The 24,946-nt window shown below is 50.6% G+C and overlaps 2 protein-coding genes across 3 annotated transcripts in view; both read right to left on the reverse strand.

Annotated features, from left to right (window-relative positions):
- Positions 1-910: 910 nt before the first annotated feature.
- CHMP6 (charged multivesicular body protein 6) lies at positions 911-4,208 on the reverse strand. The gene is made up of 8 exons (XM_080629681.1): positions 4,107-4,208; positions 3,705-3,814; positions 3,163-3,250; positions 2,494-2,580; positions 2,316-2,381; positions 1,963-2,043; positions 1,688-1,742; positions 911-1,333 (listed from the first exon to the last, which is right to left on the reverse strand). The coding sequence occupies exons 1-8, from the start codon at positions 4,167-4,169 to the stop codon at positions 1,281-1,283; spliced, it is 603 nt and encodes a 200-aa protein (XP_080485807.1). The 5' UTR covers positions 4,170-4,208; the 3' UTR covers positions 911-1,280.
- A 2,413-nt stretch (positions 4,209-6,621) lies between these two features.
- Positions 6,622-24,946, reverse strand: part of RPTOR (regulatory associated protein of MTOR complex 1) — a gene marked incomplete at its 5' end in the record, with an annotated part of 112,971 nt that continues 94,646 nt past the window's right edge. For both annotated transcript variants that reach the window (XM_080629283.1, XM_080629282.1), the window contains 8 exons: positions 6,622-7,006; positions 8,163-8,292; positions 8,568-8,684; positions 11,261-11,347; positions 11,447-11,574; positions 13,333-13,439; positions 23,458-23,562; positions 24,537-24,661. In XM_080629283.1, coding sequence (XP_080485409.1) covers positions 6,938-7,006; positions 8,163-8,292; positions 8,568-8,684; positions 11,261-11,347; positions 11,447-11,574; positions 13,333-13,439; positions 23,458-23,562; positions 24,537-24,661 — 868 coding nt within the window. In that variant the 3' untranslated portion in view covers positions 6,622-6,937. The remainder of the gene's footprint in view (positions 7,007-8,162; positions 8,293-8,567; positions 8,685-11,260; positions 11,348-11,446; positions 11,575-13,332; positions 13,440-23,457; positions 23,563-24,536; positions 24,662-24,946) is intronic.

The following is a 24,946-nucleotide window of genomic DNA, read 5'->3' on the forward strand; positions in this document are numbered from 1 at the left end:
TGAAGAGCAGCTGCAGGCTGGCAAGTACAGCTTGCGTCCAAAAACAGCCACATCTGCCCACCACCTGCCTGGCCAGGCAGCATCCCAAACCCCTCATCCGTGCTGACCCCACGCCTGCCGCACGGCAGGAAGCACCAGCCCATCCACAGCATGGATGGAACTGCTCTGTCCTCTGCTCACTGAGCCGTCTTTGGAGGGTTGATCTAAGAACCTTCATGTCTGGTACAGAACGAGCCTCGCATTTATCCCAGCCTGACCTTTCCTGTCTCCAACCCTGCAAGCAAATATCAGACATGAGCTGGCAACTGGAAACGGAATTGATCCCCGCCCAGTGGAACGCTGCAAAGGTGAACTCTGGCACTGGTGCAGAGCCAGCCAGGGATGGCTCCTGGCTCGCAATGCAGGCACAAGGCTCCTTGCTGGGATTTGAAGAGGCTTATCAGGTTCCTGTCACCCCAAGGTCTCACTCAGCACGATGAGTGCAGGCAGATGGAGCGGGATCCCAGTGAGAATGGTTACCAAGCACCCCGGCCTCACATCCAGCACAGGGCAGCTCATCACCTGCACCGAGATCCGGCTTTTCCTGTGTTAGCATCACTGCTGAGCCATCCTCTGACCTCTGCTCAAGTGAAAACACCTCACTCATGAGCTGGTTTTACACAGAACCGGTTCCAATGCATAGCATGAAGTGTCACTGCTCGCGGAAGCTCAGGCTCGCTGCCTTCTTCCAGGTTGCCCGTGCCCCTCCAGAGCCTCATACACCCCAGCCAGTCGGATCTGCATGAGCACAAGGGACACCAGCAGCTCTTCCACAAACCGAATCAGAAGAAGGAAAGCGCACGACTGAGGGCAGAGAAGACACCAGCGTGGTCTGGAGGGCTCCGAGGGCAGTGGTTTGTTCTTGCCCAGCCATTTCAAACACTCCATCGCTCCAAGGGTGGCATCTCCTGGGGATTCAGTCAGAGCAAAGGCAGGCTCTTCACTGAAATCAGACCTAGGGAAAGCAGTTGGCTTCCCAAGCTGTGGAGCTGCTGTTTAATCCCGTGACAGCGCAGCTGAGTGACTTCAGGGTTTGAGTTACAAAAACAGAAAGCACTAGAAAATAATCTTGATACAAGAGCAATGATGAGCTGAGATTCCCCTCCTTGCACAGGGAATCCTGGCTCCACATCTGCCCAGCACAGCTGGGTGCTGCCAAGGCATTGCTTGTTCCCAGCACACGCTGGGATGGCAAACTGTCCCCGGTGAAAGGTACGTGGGGGAATCCCCAGCAGCGGGAGTTAAGATGCTGCCACCAGCTCTGGCTTTGGCTTGTTCTTGATGGATGATGGTTCTGTGGAAGAAAAAGAACTTTGTTACAGAACCAGGGACTGCAAATGATCTCCAGGCATCTCCTGGGGAGGAACCAGCACTTGGGAACAGGAGATGTAACAAAAAGGAATTCCTGAAGAGGAATGAGCAGATGCCAAGTGAGCAGAGACCAGAGCCTTGGGTGCTCTTAACGTAAAGGGTCAGCTGGGTTTGTCAGAGCCATGTGGGGGAACAGCCCAGATGAACAGGGCTTCCAACCAGTGTTTATGTTCCCTCACAGTCGCTGAGACAATACTTACACCAGGAGAGGGTCTCAGGCTATTGCACAGAACTGAGAAGTAAGAGAAGCCAAAGCTGCAGAGCACGTAAAGCATACCTGGGATCTTCTCTGGAAGTGGCTCAGAAGGAACTTCTGGAAGCTCCATCTGTTCCTGCAAGAACATGGAAGACAACACATGACACATATCTGGTGGTGGCACTGACCCCTGGAGTGATTAGCTTGAATTACTGACACAATAATTGGGCATAAAAAGGAAGGACTGAGATCTCTGGTGGAATAAGATAAACTATCGAGAATAGGAGAAGATCCTTTCTCCCTGTTACAACCAGCTTCCTGAAAATGTGGATTTACAGTAGTTACATCAGTCCTACCTGAGTAATAGCGTTTAATTCTTCTAGAATGGCATCTTCATCCTCCTCTGTCAGGCTGCCAGCCAGTATCTCATCTATTTGCTATGAAAGAGAGGATGAGAAAGACTCCAGTAAACAACAGCGCAGCAGAAGCAGCTCTCTGGCTTGTAGCACAGTGTGTGCATGTGGGAGAGCAGCACAGAACCAGGGTGAAGGGGTACCCAGGAAAACTAACAGCTACATTGTCTGCAGGCAACTGGGGGTTTATGCCTACTCTGACTGCCTTCTAAATAAGGTTGTGAACACCTTGCTCCTCAGAGAAGCTCTGTATGCCAGGGAGCCTGCTCACAGCTGCTCATGCACATAGTACGTACCCTCTGGTACTCCACAGCATCCTGGGTTTCACCTATTATTCTTTCTACTTCTTCTATTGACATAACCTGAAGAAAAGAACCAAAATCCAGACGTGAGTGAGGTCTGCAGAGTAATGGCTACAAACAGGCAGGACTCTGCCTAGTCCAAAGCCTGCTCAGCCAGCCTGGTCACACCAACCTGGTGCATCTTGTGCAGACATTCGTTGCCTATTTTCAGGCCCTCGATGACCTTCATTTCGATCTGAGTGAATTCAATATCCTGGACCTGAAACAGAAAGGAGAAGGGGAAATGTCAGAGGCTGCCATGTTCCCGTTGCTGGCCAGATACAGACTGCCAGGAACCCAGAGAAACTGCAAGGAGAAAGCAGTCAAGAGCCCTTTCCCTGTCAGTAGTCAGGAACAGCCAAACACACAGCCTCAGCACAGGCAGCTCCAAGAGCACACCCAACACCCTGTGCCTGTTTGTAGCTGACAGCCTAAGCTGAGGCCACAGCCTCCACAGCCACCCAGAACAAACACCCCCATTTCTGCAGCCCTGGCACTGAGGGAGGTCTCTCCAGCAGCTCTCCACACCCTGAGTAAAGCTTTACTAACCTACCAAACATGCATTTAACACATGCCCTGCCCTAGAGGGTCAAAGCACGCTCACTGCTCCGTGCTTTAGGGAAGAGTCACTGCGCACGTAGGATTCCAGGGAACTTCAGGGATATTTGCCCTTTGGACACAGGACCAGAGCTCCAGTAGGGCTCGAGAGTATAAAATGTGACCCCATGGATGCAGAAGGAACACCCACCCCAGGACAGGGGCTCCCAGAGCCAACTGCTCCCAGCCCCGAGTCCTCACTCACCATCCGCTCCAAGTTGCTGATTTGGTTTTCTGTTCTATCGAGAAGTTGCTCTTGGTAACGCTTCTTCTTCAGCAAGAGCATGGCTTTCCTGAGGGAAACAGGAGGAAAAGGCACCGATGAAAGCAAATCAGCCTAAAAAAATCCCATCCAAACCGCACGTGTTAAGTGCTTTATCCAAAAGAGGCTGAAGCCACGTGCAAGTTAAGCGACAGCTCCGAACTGCTCCTGGGAAGAATCAGGATGAGCAAATTCAATGCAATTCACAACTCTGGTGACTGGAATTGCAAGCATATGTGCTGGGGTAATGGAAAACGACCGCTTGCACAAAGTGCTCATGATACACACGGCCGCGGCAGCAACACAGCTGCTGCTGGGTTAACACCAGTGTGGAACATGGGCTGTCTCGCTTGGCTGGAGCATAAAGCTTTAAGCTTCTCTCCTGAAAGGACAACCCCGACCAGTCCCGCAGCCATCGGCACCCACATCCAGCAGCTCCTCACTCGCTCCCACCGGGGGTTTGTGTCTGACCCCCCCGCGCTCACTCTTTCTTGCCGTCCTTCAGCAGCTGCCGGGCGAGCGCTCGCTCCCGCTCCAGGTTCAGGTTTATCCGCTTCTGATACTGCTTCAGCTTGTCCCGCTGCTGCTTCAGTTGCTGCAGGAGACAGGGGCGGACGGGCGGACCCGGTCACAAGCTGGGCCCTGACAGCTCCCGTCCCGCTCACACAGGCCCGGCCGCCTCCGCCGTGTCCCCGGGGCCGCCCTCAGCGCGCCGCGACCACGGCCTCGCCCCCCCCGTCCCTTCGTTCGCGGGGACCCGCCCGCCGCCGACTGGGAGTGCCCGGGGCCGGCAGCCGCTCGGGGCCGGCGGGGGCGGCCTGGCCGGGAACCGCGGCTCTGCTGTCGGAGCCGGAGCTGCGCCGGGCCCGCGCCCTCGCCGCGCTCACCAGCACCGCCTTGTCCTGCTCCGTGACGCGGCTCCGCCGCTTCCGCCCGAAGAGGTTCCCCATGGCCGCGCCGCCGCCGCCGCTCCGCGCCCCGCCCCAGCCCCGCTCCTGCCGCGCCCCTCAACGGCGGCCGCGCAGGGCCCGGCCCGACAGAACGCGAAGACAAAGGAGAGCGCGGCGCAGGGACGGGGAGGAGCCACTGGAGGGCGCTACGGGAACGGGCCGGAGAGCCGGGATACGGCGAGGAAAGGGGGGTACAGGGGATGAGGGCACAGGGAATGGGGAACAGGGAATGGGGCACAGGGGATGGGGACTATAGGGAATGGGGATACAGGGGCTGAGGCTGCTGCAGGAGATGTGATGGGGCAGAAGCAGCCAAACTGCTCCCATGTCCAGAGCAATTCCCACTCTCCCTTCCCATCAGGTTCTAGAGCTCAACCATGTCCCATAGCCACCGTCCCTCCAGGTCTGCCCAGGACCTCCTCCCTACAACCAGCACCTTCTCTGCAGGGAACAGCCCAGAAACACAGAGCCCATCCCCTAAAACTTAACTGAGGCCACATCTCCCCCTCCTGCCCCAGGAAACGATCCTCAGAGCAGGAAGTGTTTCTGCATTTATTTTTTATTAACCATTTATTTGTTGGTAATTGTTTTACTCTCACATTACAATCGTGTGGGGTTCTTTATATATTTTTTATTATTATTTTTGTAAAATAAATAGAGATAAGTGAACTTTTTAGGTAGGATGCTCTGCGGATCCTTGGTTAAACCTCACAACTGAAATCTCTGCAGCAGACCCGTGAAAGAACAGCCCGCAACACGCACACGCTCAGATGAAAGCTCAACAGGCCCAGACAGTTAAAAACCCCCCTCCTGACCTCAGCTCCTCCCGGGAGCTCCAGCTTCCACCTCTGCCCGCTGCCAGGGAGTCCCTGTTCCCTTCAGGATACAAGTTAAAAACCTATGGGGTTCTAAGCTGTGCATGTTAATGGGTTACATGCAGATCCCATGCCCTGCCTCTGCGCTCATCAGCCCCTGGCATGGGCAGGGTGGAGGAGACGCTGAGATCGAGGCCGGAGCAGCAAGGGAGCGGGTTGGGAAGAGACACAGCTCCGTTAGACCATAATTCACTTTTGGTGATGTAGAAGTGGACTTTTAGGTAGTTTTGCTTATGTTTAAAGCCTTTGATTCATCATCCTGTGAAGGGGGCCCCGGCCTCCCTGCTCCAGGGGGGACAGTGACAGTGTTTGGACAAGGATACAGCACCCAGCCTTCAGCATCAGCTCCTCTGCTGTGCTTCAGGGACCCTCACCAGAGCCAGGCACGCTGTGCAGGCACCATGGCAGAGGTGAAGCCTCCACTGCACGGGGAGAGAATGTTTCTGTCAGCCTCATCGCTGGCAGAGGTTGCTGGGAGCCTGCAGACCAGCTGGAAGGAAAACTGGGAACGTTTGCACTCCGCAGGTCAACCTTTGGCGCCGCAGTGAGCTTTGCACCATGCAAGTTCTGTTCTTGGCCAGCGGCATCACACCTCAGCAGCACTTGGGAGAAACCTGTCCTTTGGTTTTGCCTACGCCTTCTTCACACCCCTCCCCAGACCCATCATGGATTTCAAGGGACAGAAACATTCATTATTAGACATGGAAGGTGTGGGAGATGGAGCAGGATCTCCCCTGGGGAGCTCGGACAAAGCTGTTCTGCTCAAAGGAGGATGATGTGCAGTCTTCCCCCGTTAGTGAGTCAATTGTGCTCAGACCACGTGTGGTTACGTGCTCAGTTCTGTAGGGACATACAGGCCACAAGCACCTTCACATGGTGCGTGCAGCTGCGTACCCACAGCAGCAAGTGTGCAAATCCTTCTGAGCATCACCTTGCTGGGTATCAGCCCATCAGAATGAATGAAAGCCCTGGGGCTCCCTCACTGCTGGGCAGAGCTCCCAGGCATCAACATGCTTGTGGAGTTCACCATGGCAGGACAGTGACTGTGGAAGCAACAGTGACCAAGATACCCCAGAGCCCCCACCACTGTGTGACCTGGTGGAGAGTGCTTAAAGAGTAACTTGCTCCACGTGTGTTGGGATGTTAGAGATGTTCAGTCTCTTTTCTTCCCTCTTCCTCCTGTATGTGCAAGATTACAGCATGCTGGTGTCCTGCCCTGCTCCTGTCATCTCCTCAAGCCCTTTTCTCAGGTTCTCTGCCTCCCTTTGCCACCAAGTCTCCTGTCTTTGCTTCCACTGGAGAGGACGCTGCAGAGCAGATGAGGTCCATGCAGAGGAGATGCTTTCCCACCTCCCTCGCTGATGCTCAGTGCAGGAGCGTGTGCACTGTTCTGCAGATGGACAGGTCAGACCTCATTGCACTGTCCAAGGAATTCCTGTTTGGCAGAGGGCAGGCAGCAGCTGGAGGGGTCCCTTGTCTGGTTGAACGCACAGAGCTGTAGGTGTCCTGGCTCCAGTCCTTAGAGCAACCTATGCCCCAGCAAAACAAAGAAACGAAGACTAAAGCAGAAAGCCCTTTTCAAGGGTATTGCCTCATCCAAGCTCAGGAGCCGAGTTTCTAACAGAGAAGCCAACCACTGGAAACAAAAATAAAATGTTCCTTTTCTGTAGCTTTGAGGATATAGCTGGAAAACAAACAAAAAATGCAACAAAAAAAGGAGATTGTCTCTCTTCCCCTTGTCAAAATCATCAGTAGCTGAGTCAGGAAACGTTCAAGTTACGGGTTGCAGCAGCAGCCAACACGAAACATTCAAGTCGATAATTTCACTATGTACATGATGGTGAGACACGGCCCTGCCCGCTGGGACTCGCTCCAGCGCCGCTGCCACCAGCGCTATCTGATCCGCTTCTCCACCGAGTACACCGAGATGTAGTAGTCATTGCTGCCGACTGCCAGGTGGGGCTGTGGAAAGAGCACACGGGGATGAGCATCCCAGTGTCCTGCAGCACCGAGGCACATCACAGCTCACATTTCAGCACTGACGCCCAGATGCTCAAAGGCTCTGAAGTGCATCTGCGGAAGCAATGCTGACGGCATTCCTGCCAGCGTTCCTGCCAGCACCTACCTCATCCCAGCGAGTTATAGCCCCATTTCAGCCAGAGGGGAAAATGATGGGACTATTACTTGCCAACTACTAACATAATTTTTCTAAATGGCTGCAAATCTGCTGGTTAGGAGCAGGCTGAGAATTGGCATTCATTGCACTGAGAGGCCCGGTACAACCCCAGCACAGAGACCTGGGCTGGGCAGGGCTGTGTGCGCATATGCGATGAGTAAAACATCACAAATGATTACCCACGTCCTTCTCCATCCCTCACACTGTGGGACAGCAAAATCACCCCTTAGCTTCTCGCAAAGCAGCCTTTCAAAGCCGAGGAGAGGAGCTTTCCTTTATCCTTACTGTCTTCAGGATGTAGAACACATCCCACGCAGTAAAACACTGTTCCTCTCCCTGCCCAGCTAACACCAAACCATCACAGGACAGCCCAGCTCCTTCCTCCTCCCCTCCAGGCCCTTTATCTTTCCCATTACACATTAAATATTTGTGTTCTGATCTGCAGCCTTCAAAAGTAACTCTAATTAAGCAGCAATCAGATTTCCCTCTAACAAGGGCTGCAGCCACCTCAGTTGGGCCATATTCTGAATTTCATTTTTACTCTCCTTCACTCTGGACTGATCAGCTTATGCCTCTTATTTCTGCAGCTCATCTCCCTGACGTGCATTTCCCTACCTCACAGCATCAGGTCTTCCTAAAGCCTTAGGTAAGGTGGTGTCAAAGCAGCCCCAGAGCCCTGCGGCTGAGCCTGTGTCTGTAAGGGAGGAGGCACGGAATAAATCAGCACATCAAATTCTGTGTGCTGGAAGTGAGAGACTGCACCTCTCCAGGCAGCTCCTGGCAAACTCCCCTTGGAGAACTCCTGTGGCAAGAGCTACGTCCTCAGGAAACCAGGCTGGGCAGCAGCTCTGTGCTGGAGGAGTCTCCTCACCCTTCCCTCTGCCAACATTTACATGAACTGAGAAATGCAAATTCCCAAATCCAAGACAGAGGAACACAGACCCAATGAGGATGGAAAGCCAGGCAGCTGATGGCTCCCACTCTCTGTCCCATGAAGCCATCGTAGTATTTGATGTTGTTGATCAGCTCCCCGTTTCCATTGTAGATTGCAGTGAACTGGTTCATGGAGCCACTGCAAGGGAATCAAGAGAACATGGTGTCACCGAGGACGTGGTAACAACACTACCCGCATGTGACACAGGAGGGTAAGACACTGCATCACCACTCCAAGGCACCAGGGCAGAGGTTTCACTAGGGATAAAATTCCCGAGCTGCCAACATGGGAAAGAAACTGCACTGTGTGTGGTGAGGTTAAACCAAACAACAAACCCAACCAGAACCCATGAGCGATGTCTGTGGAGACAAACTGTCCTCCCCAGGGATGCAAGAGATGGAAGCAGAACTTACCAGGCAAAGAGGTTGGCTTGTGGGTGAATGTCAAGGGCTGTCAGCCCTTTGACGATCTGAAGGACCTTCATAGACTCTGGCATCCGGGGGTCAAAGAACCGCACATCGCCGTTCACACTACAACACAGGAGTGCCACAGCGTCAGGCTGCCTCCAACCAGCCCCCAAAGCCCAGGAGATGCCTGTCCGTGAGCTGACCACCTCCATCAGGAAGATCAGGATACAGAAAATGCAGCCTTTGCCTTCTGCATCAGTACGGCTCTATTCCCACCAATGCCACTTACATTTGGTACCATCCACAAGGTATTAAGCGCTTTGCAAGCAGCTCTGCCCTCAGGAATGAGCTGTTATTACTTTTATCACTTACAGCTCATTGCTGAGTGCAAGTGCCTTTACTGGTATGTCATACTCAATACACCAAACTGCACGTCAGGCCCGAATTCCTTCTCCTTTTCACAGTAGGAAATTGTATTAGAGAACTCTAACCAGATGGGATCTGCCAGTTCCATCCATTACACCAAATGTCTGGTCACAGATGCACAAATCCTCATGTCCAAAGTACTCTGTGGGCCAGATGTAACAAACCAAACAGTCAGGCGATGGTTCAACCCTATTAATGACTGCACCAGGGGAAAGCAATGATAGCAGGGACAGGATTCTGTGCTCAGCAGACCAAGCACCTTTCAAACACCCATGATTTCATTTTGCTAAGTCATCTCTCTCAAATACATCAGCAGAATCATGTCTCTTTGATGTGAAGAGGGTGCATCTTTCCTACAGCCCTGGACCAAGGACTGAAGGTTTTGCTGTGGTGCATCTGTTTTGAGCTCCTTGTAAGGGACTGGTCAACTGCTGCCCAGAAAGACAAACAGAAAAGTGTCTTATGGAAACGAAATATGGAATCCGTAACTTATGGATCTTGCTCTGCTGGCAGCAGCAGTGAGGCTTCTGGCACCATGGCTTTGAAAGGGTTATTTTTTCCAAGTCAATGATGGCCTTACAACTGTGAATCACCCCACAGAGCTCACAACAAAAGCATTAAGAAGCACACTGCCTCCAGTTTCTTTATCTCTGGAATACCTAATACTGCTCAAACGGCTGTTCTACAGAATTACTTACAGCATCACAAGAGCTGCAACTCCAGCCACCACATAATTAAATTCAAGACAAATTAAACTTGAGGTTGATTTAGATTCTAAAGACTTGATGGAAATACTGTTTGAGGGAGATCAAATAGATGGTAAATTCATTTAAAGCTTGGAGTCTTTATTAAGACTTGAAAATGGTTCTGAAGGCACTGGAAACCCATGCAAGAGCTTTAAAATGGAAGTGAAGTTCTGTGACGAGGGGACTATGCAGAAAACAAATCCCAGTTGATTTCTTGTTGCCTGTTACTGTTCAACAGTAGCTAAGCTACAAAATCAGGATATTCAGAATGTGTTTAAGGTCATTTTCTAGCAGCAGGGTTGGCCTGATGGAAGCAGATCTGCTGGTTAAAGAAGCGCTGTGGTGGCACTAGCACATAGATTGAGGTGGTTGAACCCAATATGACATGGTCAACCAGCAGAGGCAATGGAGAACGTCCTCAGAGCCACCAGTCCTGCACTAACTCCTGCCTCTGGTCTGGAGAAGGAGGTTCACAGAAGCTCAGGTTGACGGTGAGAAAACTGCTCCGCAAGCAACACAACACCTTCAAGTTTGTCAAGCCCTCACTACATCCTAACACTGGTTTTTCTTGGATCTTGCTGTCAACTGAAGAAGAGAGTAAACTGGGAGAAACTGAGAGCAAGGTGCCTTGCTCAACCAACCCAGCTCCTCTGGGATGAGACCTGACCTGTCTTTTGAGGCACACCATTTTCTCATGTCTCTTCAATCCAGAACAAAGCACCACATGCTGAGAAGGGCACTGAGGGAAAAAACGAGCTCCAGACTGGGCTGGCCACAGATACGGGCCTGACCCTGGGACTGCTGAAGGAGATTACAGAAAGGAAGATTAAAAACTCTAATATGTGAGCTCCACAGAACTGGCAGCTGCATCTCATAATCCGGTGCTGAAAATCTTCATACGTTTGTGCTGGCCCATCCCCCGCCTCAGGAGTGTTCTGAATCCCAGAAAATTCCTGTTTGTCATCAAGAAGGAGCCTTTCTGTGTGCAAACACTGGCTCTGTGACAGTAGCTTATACTCTGCTGTTCTTTAAGGGCCAAGCAAGTATATGCTGCTCGTTCCACAGTATTTACCAGGCAGGAGAAATGAATTTTCATGTAGAAAATTGCTAGACAGAGAAGTGATCCTGCACAGCAATATGTCCAACAGATGCACCTTCCATCTTCCCTCTCATGTTCCCTCCCCAGTGACACCACAGAGATGTTGGCAATGAAGAACAACCACCCATAAGACATACTATATCTAGCTCAGGTTTCTGGTTCACTCCATTCCTCCCTCACGCCTCGTGACAGTGATTTCAGCAGACGCCTTCTTGTTTACTCTCAAACCACTCTGAGAGGCTTCCAAGGGAAGCTTCACATTTCATTTTGCCTTCCCTCCACCACGTCTGGAGCAGGAGTTAATTACTGAAGCAAATACCAACCTGAAGCGCTTTATCCTCTCAGCTTGTGAAGTACCAGAGGCGAAATTGAAAGCGAAAAACAAACTGTGCGGAGGAGAAAAGAGCTCAAACAGTCAAATCTGTTACCTGACGCTCATGATGTTGCCTTCAGGATGTTTCTGCAGGTATGCTTTCACCACCCAGGCTGTGTGCTCCCGGTAGGTCATGACACGGCTGAGGAACAAGCACAGAAACATTGTGAAGGGGAGGAGGAGGAGGGAAGGTGAGGAAGGAGAAGGCGAGGGGTGAGCAAAGGGGAAGGACGGGGGTTACCATTCACTCAGAGCCATCCTCCTGTCGAAGACGCGGATGGAGCCGTCCCCCAGCCCCGCCACGATGAGTGAGCGATGAGAATCACACGAGAGGCTGGTCACACAGCTGTCTGCTCCAGTGGGGATGTCCTGAGGAGAAAGCACAGCAAAGCCACACTCAGACCGTGTCTTCAAGTCACTACAGTCTTATGTACACTGGGCACCCTGTACAGACACAGAGAAGCTGCGGCTGCCCCATCCCTGGCAGTGTTCAAGGCCAGGTTGGACGGGGCTTGGAGCAACCTGCTCTAGTGGAAGGTGTCCCTGCCCTTAAGGTCTGTTCCAACCCAAATCATTCCGTGACTCCAAGATTCTAAGCAGCACAGGGAAGCAGGGTAACAATCCAGAGGCAGGCTGGAGCTGCATTAGCTCATTTCACACTTTGGTCCTATTTTTGCTTCCGAGCACATTCACCTTTCCCCACTGCTGTTCCCAGCTGAGCAATGCAGCTGCTGGTGAGAGGCTCCAGCCTTCAGGGCTGTTCTCAGCAGCCACTCCACTGCCCAAACCCAGATCCTGCCTTTGAAGACAGAACAATCAGCAGAAGTGAAAATGAAGTACTTGTTTCTTCAGCTACACCTCACATGCTTCCCAAGGAACACTTCTGGAGTTCAAAGAGTGGGAAGGAGCCTTTATTGGCTTGGATTACAGAGCTTCTCTGCTCCTTGTGCTGAATTTCACTTTTCCAGTGTTACTGAGTCAGGAAGTTTCAATCACTTGAATTACAACAGAACCCATCTTTGCAATTAGAAAAGAAACAACATGGGTTTAGGTACTTTCGGTGCAAGCATTAATCATTGTAATTTAAAAGATTTTCACCTCCTGCATTCTGCTGTTCCCTAATTTGCATAGAAAAAGTTATATGTGAAAGTAATTAAGATTAACATAAGCTTAATTATCCTGCATTGCAGGGTCAAATGTTGTAATTAATGTTCATTCAAGGATAATTAATTTCTAGAAGCTTTGAACACCAGCCTGCCTTCCTTCTGCAGCGCGGTGACTCCATCCTCACAGACCAGCTGCTGCTTCTCCTTGGAACTTCTGAGGAACTTTCATTTGAGTTGACGGACAGGAATGTCTACAGCATCTTTGCCCCACTGCAGTGCACAGTGCGACTGAAACGCTGTTTTCTGCTGCTAGGTTGCAGCAGTGAGATGTGAGCACCCCAGGGTGCCCCGGTGCAGGTCTGACACTGAGGGAGGTGCCGGCAGGTTCATGGGCACCTCCGTGCTCTGACACCTGGATCAGACAACACAGAGCAAACCCTGACCTGGGTCAGATTGGCCCAAGCTGGCAGCAATTCCATGGGCTGCATGTGACAAGCAGGAACACTCGTGCTTCCACCCTGTAGACTACTAAGGTCCCGACTTAGGCGTGGACTAAGCAGGTACATGAGTGTTCTCTTCATGGATGCAGCATTCCTGAAACCAGGCCTTTGGCTGGCAGTGCTGTCCTGCTGTTGGCTCTGTGTGCCTCCAGAGACAGCAGCAGTACATTCGAACACTCTGCCAGCACCCCACCTCACCTCTGCATTTCCTCAAGAATCTTTATGCCATTTCAGTGATGCATGACCAGGGGACCCTGTCTGCATCCTGGTGCCTGCCTCTGGCTTTCACCACCTCACCTTTCTCAAACACTGCTGTGGAATAACAGCAGCAGCTTCCAGGAAGGACCTGACATGCTCACCAACACTTGTGGGTTTTCATTTCCCTCCTAACACACTCGAAGCAGACCTCTCAGCTCTTCACAAGATGACTCTCAGACCCTGCGGCTGTGCACAGGGTAACTCCCCACATGGGACCTGCTCTGGGAGGGGAAAGGGGAATGGGACAAACAGGCAGGTATTACCTGTACTTTCATTTCCCGGTCTGTGTCCCAGATCCGGATTATCCTCACATCTCCTGACGTCATCAGGAGCCCGGTTTCTTGTTCCCAGTCGACCACCATTCCTGCTCCTAAGATAAAACACAGGCAGGGGGTGCAAGTTACTCTCTGCATCAGCACAGGCAGAGCTGCACTAACCAGAACACCAGCCCTCAGGACCTCATGGTACAGAAACCATCATTATTAGAGGAAATATAAAATTACATCCACACACATCCACACATCCTCCAAATGGGATCAAATTAGATGGTCCTGGATTTGAGTCCAAAACATGTCTCCAAGCCCTCATCCAGCCTCAGGGCTTAAAGAAGCTGTGGTGCAGATGGGGCCCTACAGGCAGGTGAATGCAGCCCTCCAGGGACACTGCCGGGGACTGCCACAAGAGTCAACGAGTCAGAGAATCATGGAATAGTTTGGGCTGAAGGAACCCTAAAGACCATCTAGTTCCAGCCCCTTGCCTCAGGCAGGGACACCTTCATGCTGCAAAGTCCAACCAACCCCACACCTATGGGTTTTCCAGGGAGGCTCCCAATCGTACAGTGAAACCACAAACAAAACCCCAGGAGCACCACACCAGGGACCCAGGCAAGGAGTCTGGTTTGTGTGTGTTCATCGCCTCGGACAAGGCTCTCCCTTGGCAGAGGCATCCTCCTCCTCACTTCACCCTCTCATCCACACCAAGCAGAGCTGCTGGTGCTGGGCAGTGTTTCATAACCACGTGCAGCCTGGAGTCAGGCAGTGCTCTGCAATGCATCAGCACTGCAGGCTCCTGCTGCGAGCCAGCGCAGCCACCCTCGGAGGGACTCCTCTAGTTCCACTCCACAACTTGCTTGTTCAGGAGGTACAAATGCGAATTTGTCTTGATTTACAGCTAGGAACTAACCCCAGCGGGAAATTTAAACCTACCTCTACGTGCTCTTTGCCACTAGAGGGCCATAAGTATATTTTACCAGAGCAAACACCTTTACAGGGCACAAATGAGTACAGCGGCATCCTATGAACACCGAGTTTTCTTCAGAGATGACGAAATGACCTTGCTTTGCACAGATCCAGATGAAACATTTTGCCCATCTCCCCTTCCTAAGCATCACATCCAAGCCATTTCCCGATCTTTGCTGCACACCCTTGAGAAGATTACTGACGTTTATTGACAGTCCATCATCTTACCGCAGAAATTCAGGGCTCTCAGCTAAGCTGAGCACTTGCACCTTTATTTCATGAGTCAAATTGATTGTTACTTCAGCTTGCCTGGCAGCTCAGGGGCTACTAGAGCCCAGGCAAACAAGCAGGCAGTGATTTAGATGATAAACATCACTGAAGTGATTTAATTTGTCATCTTGTTTATGGTCCATGTGACAAGATAAACCTGGCAGGCTGAGACACATACCGCCATTTCCATCTCTGATGGAGGTAAGTAGGCAATGTGCTCTTAGGCAGGTTTAGAGCTCCTGATTTTCCAGTTACATTCCCCAGTTTGAAGACAGTGGTTTTCCTCAGTTTGATCAGTAGTAAGTCCCCAACCTGCTGCGATTCCCAGTGTCTGCTCTGTGGAGGGGGAGACAGAGAATGCAGAGCGATCACTGGCATTCCTGATGCTTACCTTGGTGCATGTGTCAGGAATTCAAGCACTGAGGACATTTAGTAACGCCATTGAGGAGGCTGGGGAAAGTTTCACTGAGGGAAGAAGCTCCAGAGGGGTTTTGCTTTATGTAAAACAGCACACAGACCTCCTATGACCTAACCAGCGAGAAAGGACAAGGGATTCACCCTGAACCAGGAGCTGACAGAGAGCCCATGGGTGGGAAGAGAGGAGGGAGATGATGCTGTCGTATGGTGAAGACTGTGATGTTCCAAGGGGTCAACGCAGCTCCTGCCGTCCATATAAAACTTCACTGGTCCATGCAAGTGAGAACCTCTGCTCTCTGGAAGAGGGAAGTGCAGTGTTCTGATCATCCCTTAAGAAGGGATCTTCCCTTTCTGCCGTCAGCCACTTCATTCTCTCAAGAAAAGATAAAGTTGCATTTTTGGTGCTTCTGCTTTGTGGGTGGACTGGGCAGCCTCAGGGTACAGGATGCTCATTGCACCCCACAGTGCAGGCACCAGAAATAACTGAGTATCTCCATAAAGCCACAGCTGAGAAGTCCTGGCACCTTCCCACTGGGATCCATCTGCAGCCTGGAGCAGTGGTGGGTCCTGGCTGCCCTGGCAAAGAAGTGGGGGAAGGAAAGAGGGAAAGGAGACCCCAGGAAGCAACTGGGAATGCTAAACCAGAGCTCAAATGTGGCTCAGAAGAAAAGCCTTTGTACATAAATTTAAGTCGTTCACAAGTGTGCAGCAGGGAGGGAAAGCTTCTGCTGAGTGGGAAATGTCACATTCAAAGATGACACTCACAGTAGGAAATGAGACATAAATAGCTGCACTATTTCTATATAAGAACAAACGTTTCCATAGTGGAAATGATGGAGTATTGGCTCAGGTCTATATGTTAAATTTCCAGTATTTTGAGATGAAAATGTGGGACTAGATACTAATTATCATTTCCTTTTTAATTAACAGAGGTCCTCCTCCAGGATGTTACCACTGAGACTGCAGCTTACCTGCTGGGTCTTGGCTTGTGTTTTTGGCATCTGAGATGCTTCCCAGCCTCATGCTGACAAAAAGGTAACGTTACCTGCACCCTGCTTCCAGCTCCCTCCTCCCCACAGGAACAGCACTGCCACAACCCCAGGGCAACCTCCTGCTAAAGGCCACTGGTGGAACCATGGTACCCCCCGGCAGGCCCTGAGCCACGGGAGCAGGCACCCCTGCAGTGCACCTCTTTGAGCGCACAGTTACTCAGGGTTACAATTATCCCATCAGGAATGTTATGTTCTCAGACACAGAGCAACAGATTTTGCACAGCTCAGGAAAAGGAGTTTTTAAAGGTTTGTGGTGGTTGGGTTTTGAGGGGTTTGTTTTGGGTTTATTGGTAGTTTTGGATCTGTTAACAGTTACTTGCAGTTCTGTATGAATCATGGAATCCCAGACTGGTTTGGGTTGAAGGGACCTTAAAGCTTCTCCAGCTCCAACCCCTGCCATGGGCAGGGCCACCTTCCACTAGAGCAGGTTGCTCCAAGCCCCTGTGTCCAACCTGGCCTTGAACACTGCCAGGGATGGGGCAGCCACAGCTTCTCTGGGCACCCTGGGCCAGCGCCTCAGCACCCTCACAGGGAAGAGCTTCTGCCTAAGAGCTCATCTCAGTCTCCCCTCTGGCAGGTTAAAGCCATTCCCCTTGGCCTGTCCCTACAGGCCCTTGTCCAAAGCCCCTCTCCCGGTTTCCTGTAGCCCCTTTAGGCACTGGAGCTGCTCTAAGGTCTCCCCTTCAGGAGCCTTCTCTTCTCCAGGCTGAACCAGCCCAGCTCTCTCAGCCTGGCTCCAAAGCAGAGGTGACCCAGCCCTGTGATGCGAATATGATGTGAGTTTATAACACAAATCAACAGCCATTCTTAGAGCTGTAACTTTCTATGTCTGTTCCTTCAGGACTCCCCCTGAGCACAGATATTTGTCTGGATGAGACAGTTCCTCGTATAAATTTCAGTAACTAACAGTGGTGCTGAAAGCAGCTGCATCCCAGGGTCTGCACTTATTTTTAATGTCACTGGAACACGGCCAACCTGTACTTGGCATTTCAATGAAATCAGGAATATCGATGCAGAACACAATATAAAAGCATCCTGGATTCTAACTGATGATCTTCTGCAATCATGAGCCCTCCTGGCTGAGCAATGGAGCACATCAGGGTTTTAATTTCCAGGAAGCCGTGGGAGGGTTGGGTGACCTCACTTGTCATTAATTTCTACAACATCCTTCCACAAAGCAGCACTCTCCTCCAGCCAAGGACTATGCGCAGGGAGAGGAGTAGCTCCGGTGCTGGGAATCCAATTAAAAGCACACAAACCCCTGGCGCTGCAATCTCTCCAATTACTTTAGTACCCTAAAAAAATCTGACCAGAAATTAGAGCTCTTCTCCCAAACTTCTTACTCCTAAAGGGCAAGATACGACCCCTGGGGAGATGCTGCGACACTCAGTCTGCTGCTCTCCCTCCCGCCTGCTCTCTGGTACAAGCTCCTCCGTTGCAGGCTGCCCCATGCATTTCCCCATGGAAACTCCCCTGCAGCAAGCTGCTGAATTCCACTGCTCCCCCCCTGGATCACGGAGTGGCTGCCGGGGCAGTCAGCAGTATTCACCATGGAGCTGAGCCTCAGAGGGCAAGGTCCTGCTTTTCTGCAGAGCAGGTATTTGACGTCGTTCCCTTTGTTTCAGAGGCCCCAGGAGAGCACTGAAGGAAGCTGGGAACTGCAAGTGCTCATTTCTTCTTGCTTGGCATCAGTGCACATTGCTTGAGGTAACAGGTTACGGCTGTTTACACATCAGCACCAACCCCCACCAGGCAGTGAGGGATGGAGATGGGATAGGTCAGATGGATATTCTCCTGTTAACAGTCTCCTTTGTATCCCCATCCAGTCACACTAATGGGAGGTGGTGAAGGGCTGAGCTGAGCCCCCCCAGCAGAGCTCTGATGGAGCAGGAGGTGAAACAGCCTGGCAGAGGGTCACACTAATGCTTCTCCAGACGCCTCTGAGCTCAGCTGCTGCTCGATGCTGAACGTGTCGACTACAGCTTTGCTCTGTGCTCACTCGAGCCTTAGGGATTCCCAGGCTGACTTGCACAGTGGTCTGGTGCGATCTGGACCGTTAAGGCACTGATCTGCTTCTGATTTACCACTGATCTGCAATACTGCAGTGCCAGTGATTCCTGCTGAAAATCAGCACCCAGAGACGTGAGAACAGAGTCCCCTATCCTTTTGGTAAAATCTCCTTATGGAAGCCTAGGCAATGAGAACAGATTTTCTGTGCTTTGGTGACAAAACTAGTATATTTTATCTAAATATTGCTGATGTATTTTGCTGTCAAGAAAATAGTTCATCTCATCCATTTTTATGACGCTTTCAGTGGGAGAGAGGAATCCTCTTGCTGCATTTTTCACTAGGAGAACACCCAGGGAATGCTCTGTATTGATCCACAATTACTGGTGTGCCTGGGACACAGGCGATCGCTTGGCACCAGCTGTATGGATCCAGCATGGGACTGGCTGGTATTTCCTTACATGTTGGGATGCCCAGTTTGCCCAGAGGGAATTCCCTGCAGCTGAGTCTTACTAATTTTAGCCTTCCCGTTTGCCACTGGGTTTTGAGTGGAATGCAGGGCCAGGCAGCCAGCAGCCACGCACCAGCTTTGCTCACTTCCAACCCAGTGCTCTGCCTCTGAACAGCGAGAGAGAGATTCACAAAGACCTGATGCTAAAGAGCTCCACATCACCCCCCCCGCAAGCATCTTCATCCTCTTCATCATTACTGAACACTCAGCTCTTATCATTCAGCAAATGTCAGTAATTAGTGAACAACCCAAGATGCCTACGTCAACATGAATGCCCATGGATGTGCACATGGAGCTGCCCTGGCACATGAGCCATCTGTTTCCTTGGCAGCAGAGGAAGGATCCAGGCTCTGGAGCAACGTAGCCATTGCCCAGCCCTGGCTGGGGAGCTCATTTACCTTCCTTCCACATGACAGAACAGAACTGGGAAAATTTGTTAGGCATATCCTTGCCAAAAGGCCACTGTTCTCAACCTCCTGAGAAAGCTCCATCATCTTCTTCTTCTCATATGGTCTTTGGAGTGAAAATGTATTACAAATGAAGCCCCATAAAATCCACGTTAGCTGAAAGGTGGTTCACATGTGGAACCGGTCGCCCAGCCCCTTCGGTCCAGGGATGCTTTGAAATATTCCAGGAAAAGAGAGACTTATACACGCAATTCCCCAGTTCCTCTCCCTGCTCAGAGTACAACAGAAAGATGCCCTTTTCGCACCACTTGGCTACACTGACCTAGAGAGCCCAGACACCCTCCCTGCATCTCTCACAGCTGGTACAGACATGGACACAAGGCAGGGAACAGGAGAGGTAGAAGCAAAGCTTTCCAGGAACCACATGAACCCAGCAGTCGTTCAAACAATGCCAAAAATACCAACCAACCAGTCAACCAGCCCGAAGCCAGACGAGGAGATCCTTCCCACCCCAGCTGATCAAAGGTAACAGGAAAGAAAGCACTCACCTCCCTGCTTACTTCTGTCAAGATAGATTGAAACCCTTCGGGCCAGACCTGTGAGAAGACAGGGATTAAGGGGTTGATGCTACGGGTAAGTTGGTCAGCCAGAGCAAAAATAAATCTCAAAAAAGGATTAGAAAAAAAGAAACTCAAATTAAAGGAAAGAACATAAAAGAGAAGCAGAAGCACCAAGAGCAGCACATGCCTCCATCCAGAGAGCAGGCACCAGTTCAGTCACAGCATTCCCTAGGAAGCCATCAACGGCAGCACTTGGCATGTGTGAAGCGAGTATTCTGGCTGGCTGACAGCAGCACAGATCTGACATTTCTTCTTGAGCAAGGAGCCTACCCTTTGCATGATTTGCTCCCTGTTCTGAAGTAAAAAGCAGCGGGAAGTGACAGACAGAAATCCAAGTCCCTCATGGCATCTGTACAAACCCAACCCAGCCCAGAACATGAGGCTTCTGCATATGGAAGGGCTGGGCTCCCACTGCAGCCAGGGCTCCTCTGCCCCTGCTCCAGCACACAGCTACCTGGAGCTCTGTTTAAACAACTCATTAATGGGAATTAGCCTCAGGCACAGACTGGTTTCCAGGCACTGCAAACCCCCGGGCGAGAACAGAGCAGGGGAAAACCGGGAAGTGAGAGGCACCTTGGGGCAACCCTGGAAGATCTTGCACAGGAAGAGACCTGGCTGAATCCTTGACTGTTAGAAGGAACGGACTGGTTCTCTTTGCTGGGCTGGAGAAGGGCAAACAACAGAGGTATCCGCAGGGAACACACAAGGAGCCGAGGAGAAGAGCTGAGCAGACAGTGTTTGGGAACTGTGAAGCAGCTGGCTACACTTCCGCATTTTTCCCAACTCCAGGACTTGTGCTGTCAAGGACAGAGCCATCCTGAGCGGGGAGTTGTGTCCTGTTCGCCTCTGGCACAAGAAACAACACAAAACATGGCAGATGCGTGCAGAAGCAGGAGCTTGGCCACTTGTCCTATGAGCCACCAGGCGATGGGCCACTGTGCTGCTCCGCCTGCTCCCACCTCTCAACCTGCGGCCCTCGAACACCCTTTGCTATAGAAACTGCCAGAATTCCCAGGCTCCTGCTGTAAATTACAGCTTCAGAGCACATCAGGTTTGGGTTCTTCCTACGCTGTCCGAAAATGCTCAGTTTTAACTGCACCTTTTGGAACACTGGGCTATTAACAAGATGAGTTCTGCCGTTCTCTCAGCCCCCTCCATCTCTCCTGCTGGAGATTCCCAATCACTGCCTCATGCTACGGCCTCAATGCTGCTTTGAACACCCTGATTTTGACTGAAGGAGACTTTCTTGGTGCATCGTGAGTGCAGACTGAAACAAGATCAAATCAAAAAACCTCATACAGAAAAGAGAGGGGCCCCACACAGAGGTTTGCCAGTGTTCAAATACTTACATACCCCAAGTCTCTAGTCAGCTATTAAGTGCAATGAGCTGGGGCCAGGTTTAATGCACTAACTTGGCTGCGTTGGCTCATTTCTCTTACCTGAGGCTGCACACCACAAACTAGTCCTTTACAGAGTGTACAAGTTTAAGTCCTGTGCCTCCCGCTGGTTTGCTTCCCCTCTCACACAGCCCCTGAGCAAGGTATTGCGGACCTTGGACAACCTGGGGAGGCTTTTCAAGCTTCCAAAGGATGCACAGAGGTTTTTCAAGCTTCCAAGGGATGCACAGAGGTATTGCATATTCCTCTCTGCATTTCTAAGTGGGAAAATTGCCTAGAGAAGTCAGTATTCTTGTTGCTGTCAAGACAACTATCACATTCAGAGATGAGTATGGCAGAGGGGAAAAAGGATAGGAGAGAAGAGAAGGAAATCAATAGTAGGAGCTAACAAACTCCAGTAAAACTCATGAGCTCTGCAGCTTCAGAGATGCATCTTCAGTTTTATGAGCCAGATCTGGACCACAACCATGGTCTTGTCAGCAAAAGATCACTGTTGAAGAGAGTGTCATTTCTCAGGAGACATGATCCACATAGCTCTTTTGAAGTGACTACACTTAGTTACTTCTCTCTCCAGAAAGAAATATGTCCTTCTTTTCTTCTGAATCTACTTCTATTGCTCAGAAGGTGAAAGGCAAGGAAAGCAGGACCCAGACTTCTTAAGGCCATAAGGGAAAGAAAAGGGAAAATAAAACAATCTTAAAGAGAACAGACTCAAAAGTTTCAGAACTCCTGTTTTGGCAAGCATAACCATTCAACCCTTACTGCTGCATCAGCTCTTGCCTCAGCCCTTACCCTATCCTGTCACGTCACATGCTGATGCTAACAATCCTTTCTGTGGTATTAACGGCCTGTAGAGAGGAAGGCACAATCTGCAAATGCTGTGCCTTGGGAAGTAAGCAGGAAAAATGGGATTAGCCCGAAGGAGCTCAGCCGCCAGCTGTCAGCTTCCTCCCCGAACCCAACTGAATTGCAGCACAGAGCTGGTGACCAGGGCAGCCTGGGGGAACTCCAGCTGTTTGGTTGTTAGAGAACCAGGGAAGGAAGATCCTGAATCCAGGGACAGTAAACTCCACTAAACATCCTTTGGGAAAGCTGAGGTTGACAAGAAAGAAACACAAACCAACCCATTGACACTACAAAGGACAACTTGGGATGACCACTTCTCTCTCCATCTGAGGAGATCCAGGCCCTTCACAATTTGGGGCATTATCACTGGTTTCCTCCTGCTTTTACTGACACCTCCAAGAGAGGAGGTTTTGTGTGGCGCAGCATGGCAATTTTCACAGCAGGCTGCAAACTTCTAGCAGCCTGTCATCAGTTCTGTGCATATACTGCAGTGAGGCACAGAGCTCACCATTACCTCAAATCCAGTTCCTCTTTCTTGCAACACCATTAAGGGAAACGTAACAGAGGAGCACAACAAGGTAGTCCTAGTAAAATCCAATGAATAGCTAAAAAAGCTGTGTCAGGCTCCTGTGATGAACCACAGCAGCTCAGAAATGAGAACTGTCAGATTTTAAGGTCAGCATGAATTATGGTGGTCATCTCATCTGACCTCCTGCTTTGCACAAGCCAGGGAGCCTTGCTGAGCAATTCCTGCACCAATCCCACAATGAGACTGAACCACTGCACATGCAGCCTTGATTAGAAACATCCAAGTGACAGAGAATCACTGTTAGAGCCTTAGTACATTACCAGGTCTCACAAGGACAAAGCATCCACTTCCTTTAATGTCCTAAAAGAGACTTCAGAGTTACTCAAACCAGTGTTTTTGCTTCTCCCTGTGTACAGCTGGACGCCAGTGTTCTTTTTACATTTTCTTCTATCCAACCTTTCTAACGCTCAGTGTCGAACTGTGCTGTCCTGCACGTGTCACATTTGGAACAGTCTCTTGCCACCCCTTGACCCACAAACAGTACACAGTGAAGAGTAAGAGCTCAGGCTCAAGGAGGTCCCAGGTGCAACATGCAAAGCTGTGCAGAGGCTGAGCAGCCCGTCAGAAGGAAAGAGGCAACACGTGAGCTACTGTCCCTCCTGAAGGGGAATAATGTCCTGCCATGGCCAGAAGAGCAGGGCAGTGCCCAGTCCACCATTGTTCTACAGCTCTCTCTTTAGGATCATAGTTAAGCTGAATGCTTGAGCAAACCAGCTGCTGTGAAGCCTGTAGAGGACAAGGACTTTGTACCCTTCTGCTCCCCAGCAAAAGGCAGCTCTGGTTGTTCTTCAGTGTGTGTGAAGTTGCCGTGCTGGGCTTCGGTTTTGTTGGTTTTATTTTCCAGTGAGAAATGGAAAAACAATTCCTCCGCAAGAGCTGGGAAAAGGCCATTCCAGAAGGCAGAGACTGTTGAACAAGGATGCTACCGATGGCTGAAGTTGAGAAACCCCTTTTACTCTCCCCATCCCCAGAGAAAACCCAGCATCGCAAATGATTTTTATCCCCCACCCCAACAAGAGTTGCTGGGGACGCACCTCGTGTGGTTGGCAGCATGTCTGACAGCCCTTGCCAGGCTGTCACCATCTCCGGGTTCTTTTCCAGGTCTGCAAAGTTCTTCCACACTCTGATGGCACCATCATCTTGGGTGAAAAGAGAACACAATGCAGCGTCACGGCTGATGCACCTCTCATCATTGCTTGTGCATGACAAAGGGAGAAGCAGAACTGTAGTCATACAACATCCAAAACTGAGTGCCACTTGAACTCAGTCCTTTTTTACTAGAGTTGTTTTTCCTCTCTAATCTTACATCCATGAAACCTAAAGCATTGTTCTACTGGGAACTGTTCTGGAAGAGCTTTTCTCCTTCTCTCAAATAACACCTGACATTAGATGTCGCTCCGTTTCTTTGAGCTATTCATTTTCTCTAGGATTTGTCTCTGTCCTCCTTGCTATTGGTGCAGAGAGCCACAAAAGTATCCTGCTAAACACAAAACACAACCCCGCAGAAGGAGCTGAATCAAAGCCCAGCCCATCAGCAGCAGATCTTTCAAGAACACCCTGTATTTTTTCAATTTGTTCCCCATCTGTGAAACTTTTGTGCAAGGAATCAATCACTTGAAAGGAAAATGTCCGAAAGGCCCTCTCAGCTCCTCTTCCACCTCTCTTAATTACACCCAACCTGTCCATTTCAGCATGAAGTTTGAAGAGCTATTGAAAACACTTAAACTGATGGCTTTAGAATGGTTCCTTGGGAGAGAAGCAGATCTTACTCACAGCTTTACAGAGCAATGAATGGGAAAAAGCCCTTCATGCTACCTTACACGATGCAATAGGGCACTCTGGAGAACTGTTTCCCCTAGATGAGATATACGGACTAGAGAGAAACTGAGGACTATGGGAGAAGTTTAGTGTGTAGAGTAACGCAGAAACAACTCTCAGGTTTGACCCTGGAAATGCTCCTCAGGCAGACAAGCTGCAGGGGAGGGAAGGGTCAGGCTGGGCCAGGTCATGGAGGGGAGAGCAGAGGTCCAGAGCAGCTCACACAGACTTGAACTCCATAAAGAGACCCCCCCCTCCCGTCATGCCCTCATATGTGGGAAAACGTGTTCTTTACCCGTGGCAGTCAGCAGCAAGGAGCAGTCCTGTCCATTCAGGTACTCCATTGCTGTGATCCTGGTGTAGCGGGGGTTCCCGTTGTGGAAATAGTCCAGCTTTTCCCCTTTCTCCCAGTCCCAAAAACTGTGGGAGGAAAAAACATGGAGTCAGTTCCTGGTTCTCTGTGTGAGCCGTAAAGAGATCTACTCACTGCAGCAAAGCTAAAAATTATGTACATCTGACACCAGTTCCATTTGTTTTTCTCCTTTGGTGTTCAGCAGCATTTTATTAATAATGTATGTGAAGCTTCTGCGAAGGAAACGGGATAAAAGCTCCGGTGTAAAATACCACTATAAATCTGTCAGGATCCACCTGCAGCCCTCTCAGCCAGCACCTCCTGCAGAAAGGGACTCGCTGTGACCTTACAGC

The sequence above is a fragment of the Psittacula echo genome (assembly GCF_963264785.1).
Source record: "Psittacula echo genome assembly, chromosome: 14".
In the NCBI taxonomy this organism is placed as follows: domain Eukaryota; kingdom Metazoa; phylum Chordata; class Aves; order Psittaciformes; family Psittacidae; genus Psittacula; species Psittacula echo.

What these genes read in the sequence shown, in the direction of transcription:
- CHMP6 (XM_080629681.1), bottom strand. Translation starts at nt 4,169, where the DNA reads ATGGGGAACCTCTTCGGGCGGAAGCGGCGGAGCCGCGTCACGGAGCAG. An exon ending in GTCTGCACAAGATGCACCAG is followed by an intron (nt 2,382 to 2,493) that starts GTTGGTGTGACC and finishes TCTTTTCTTCAG; the next exon opens with GTTATGTCAATAGAAGAAGT. An exon ending in AATTAAACGCTATTACTCAG is followed by an intron (nt 1,743 to 1,962) that starts GTAGGACTGATG and finishes ATGTTCTTGCAG; the next exon opens with GAACAGATGGAGCTTCCAGA.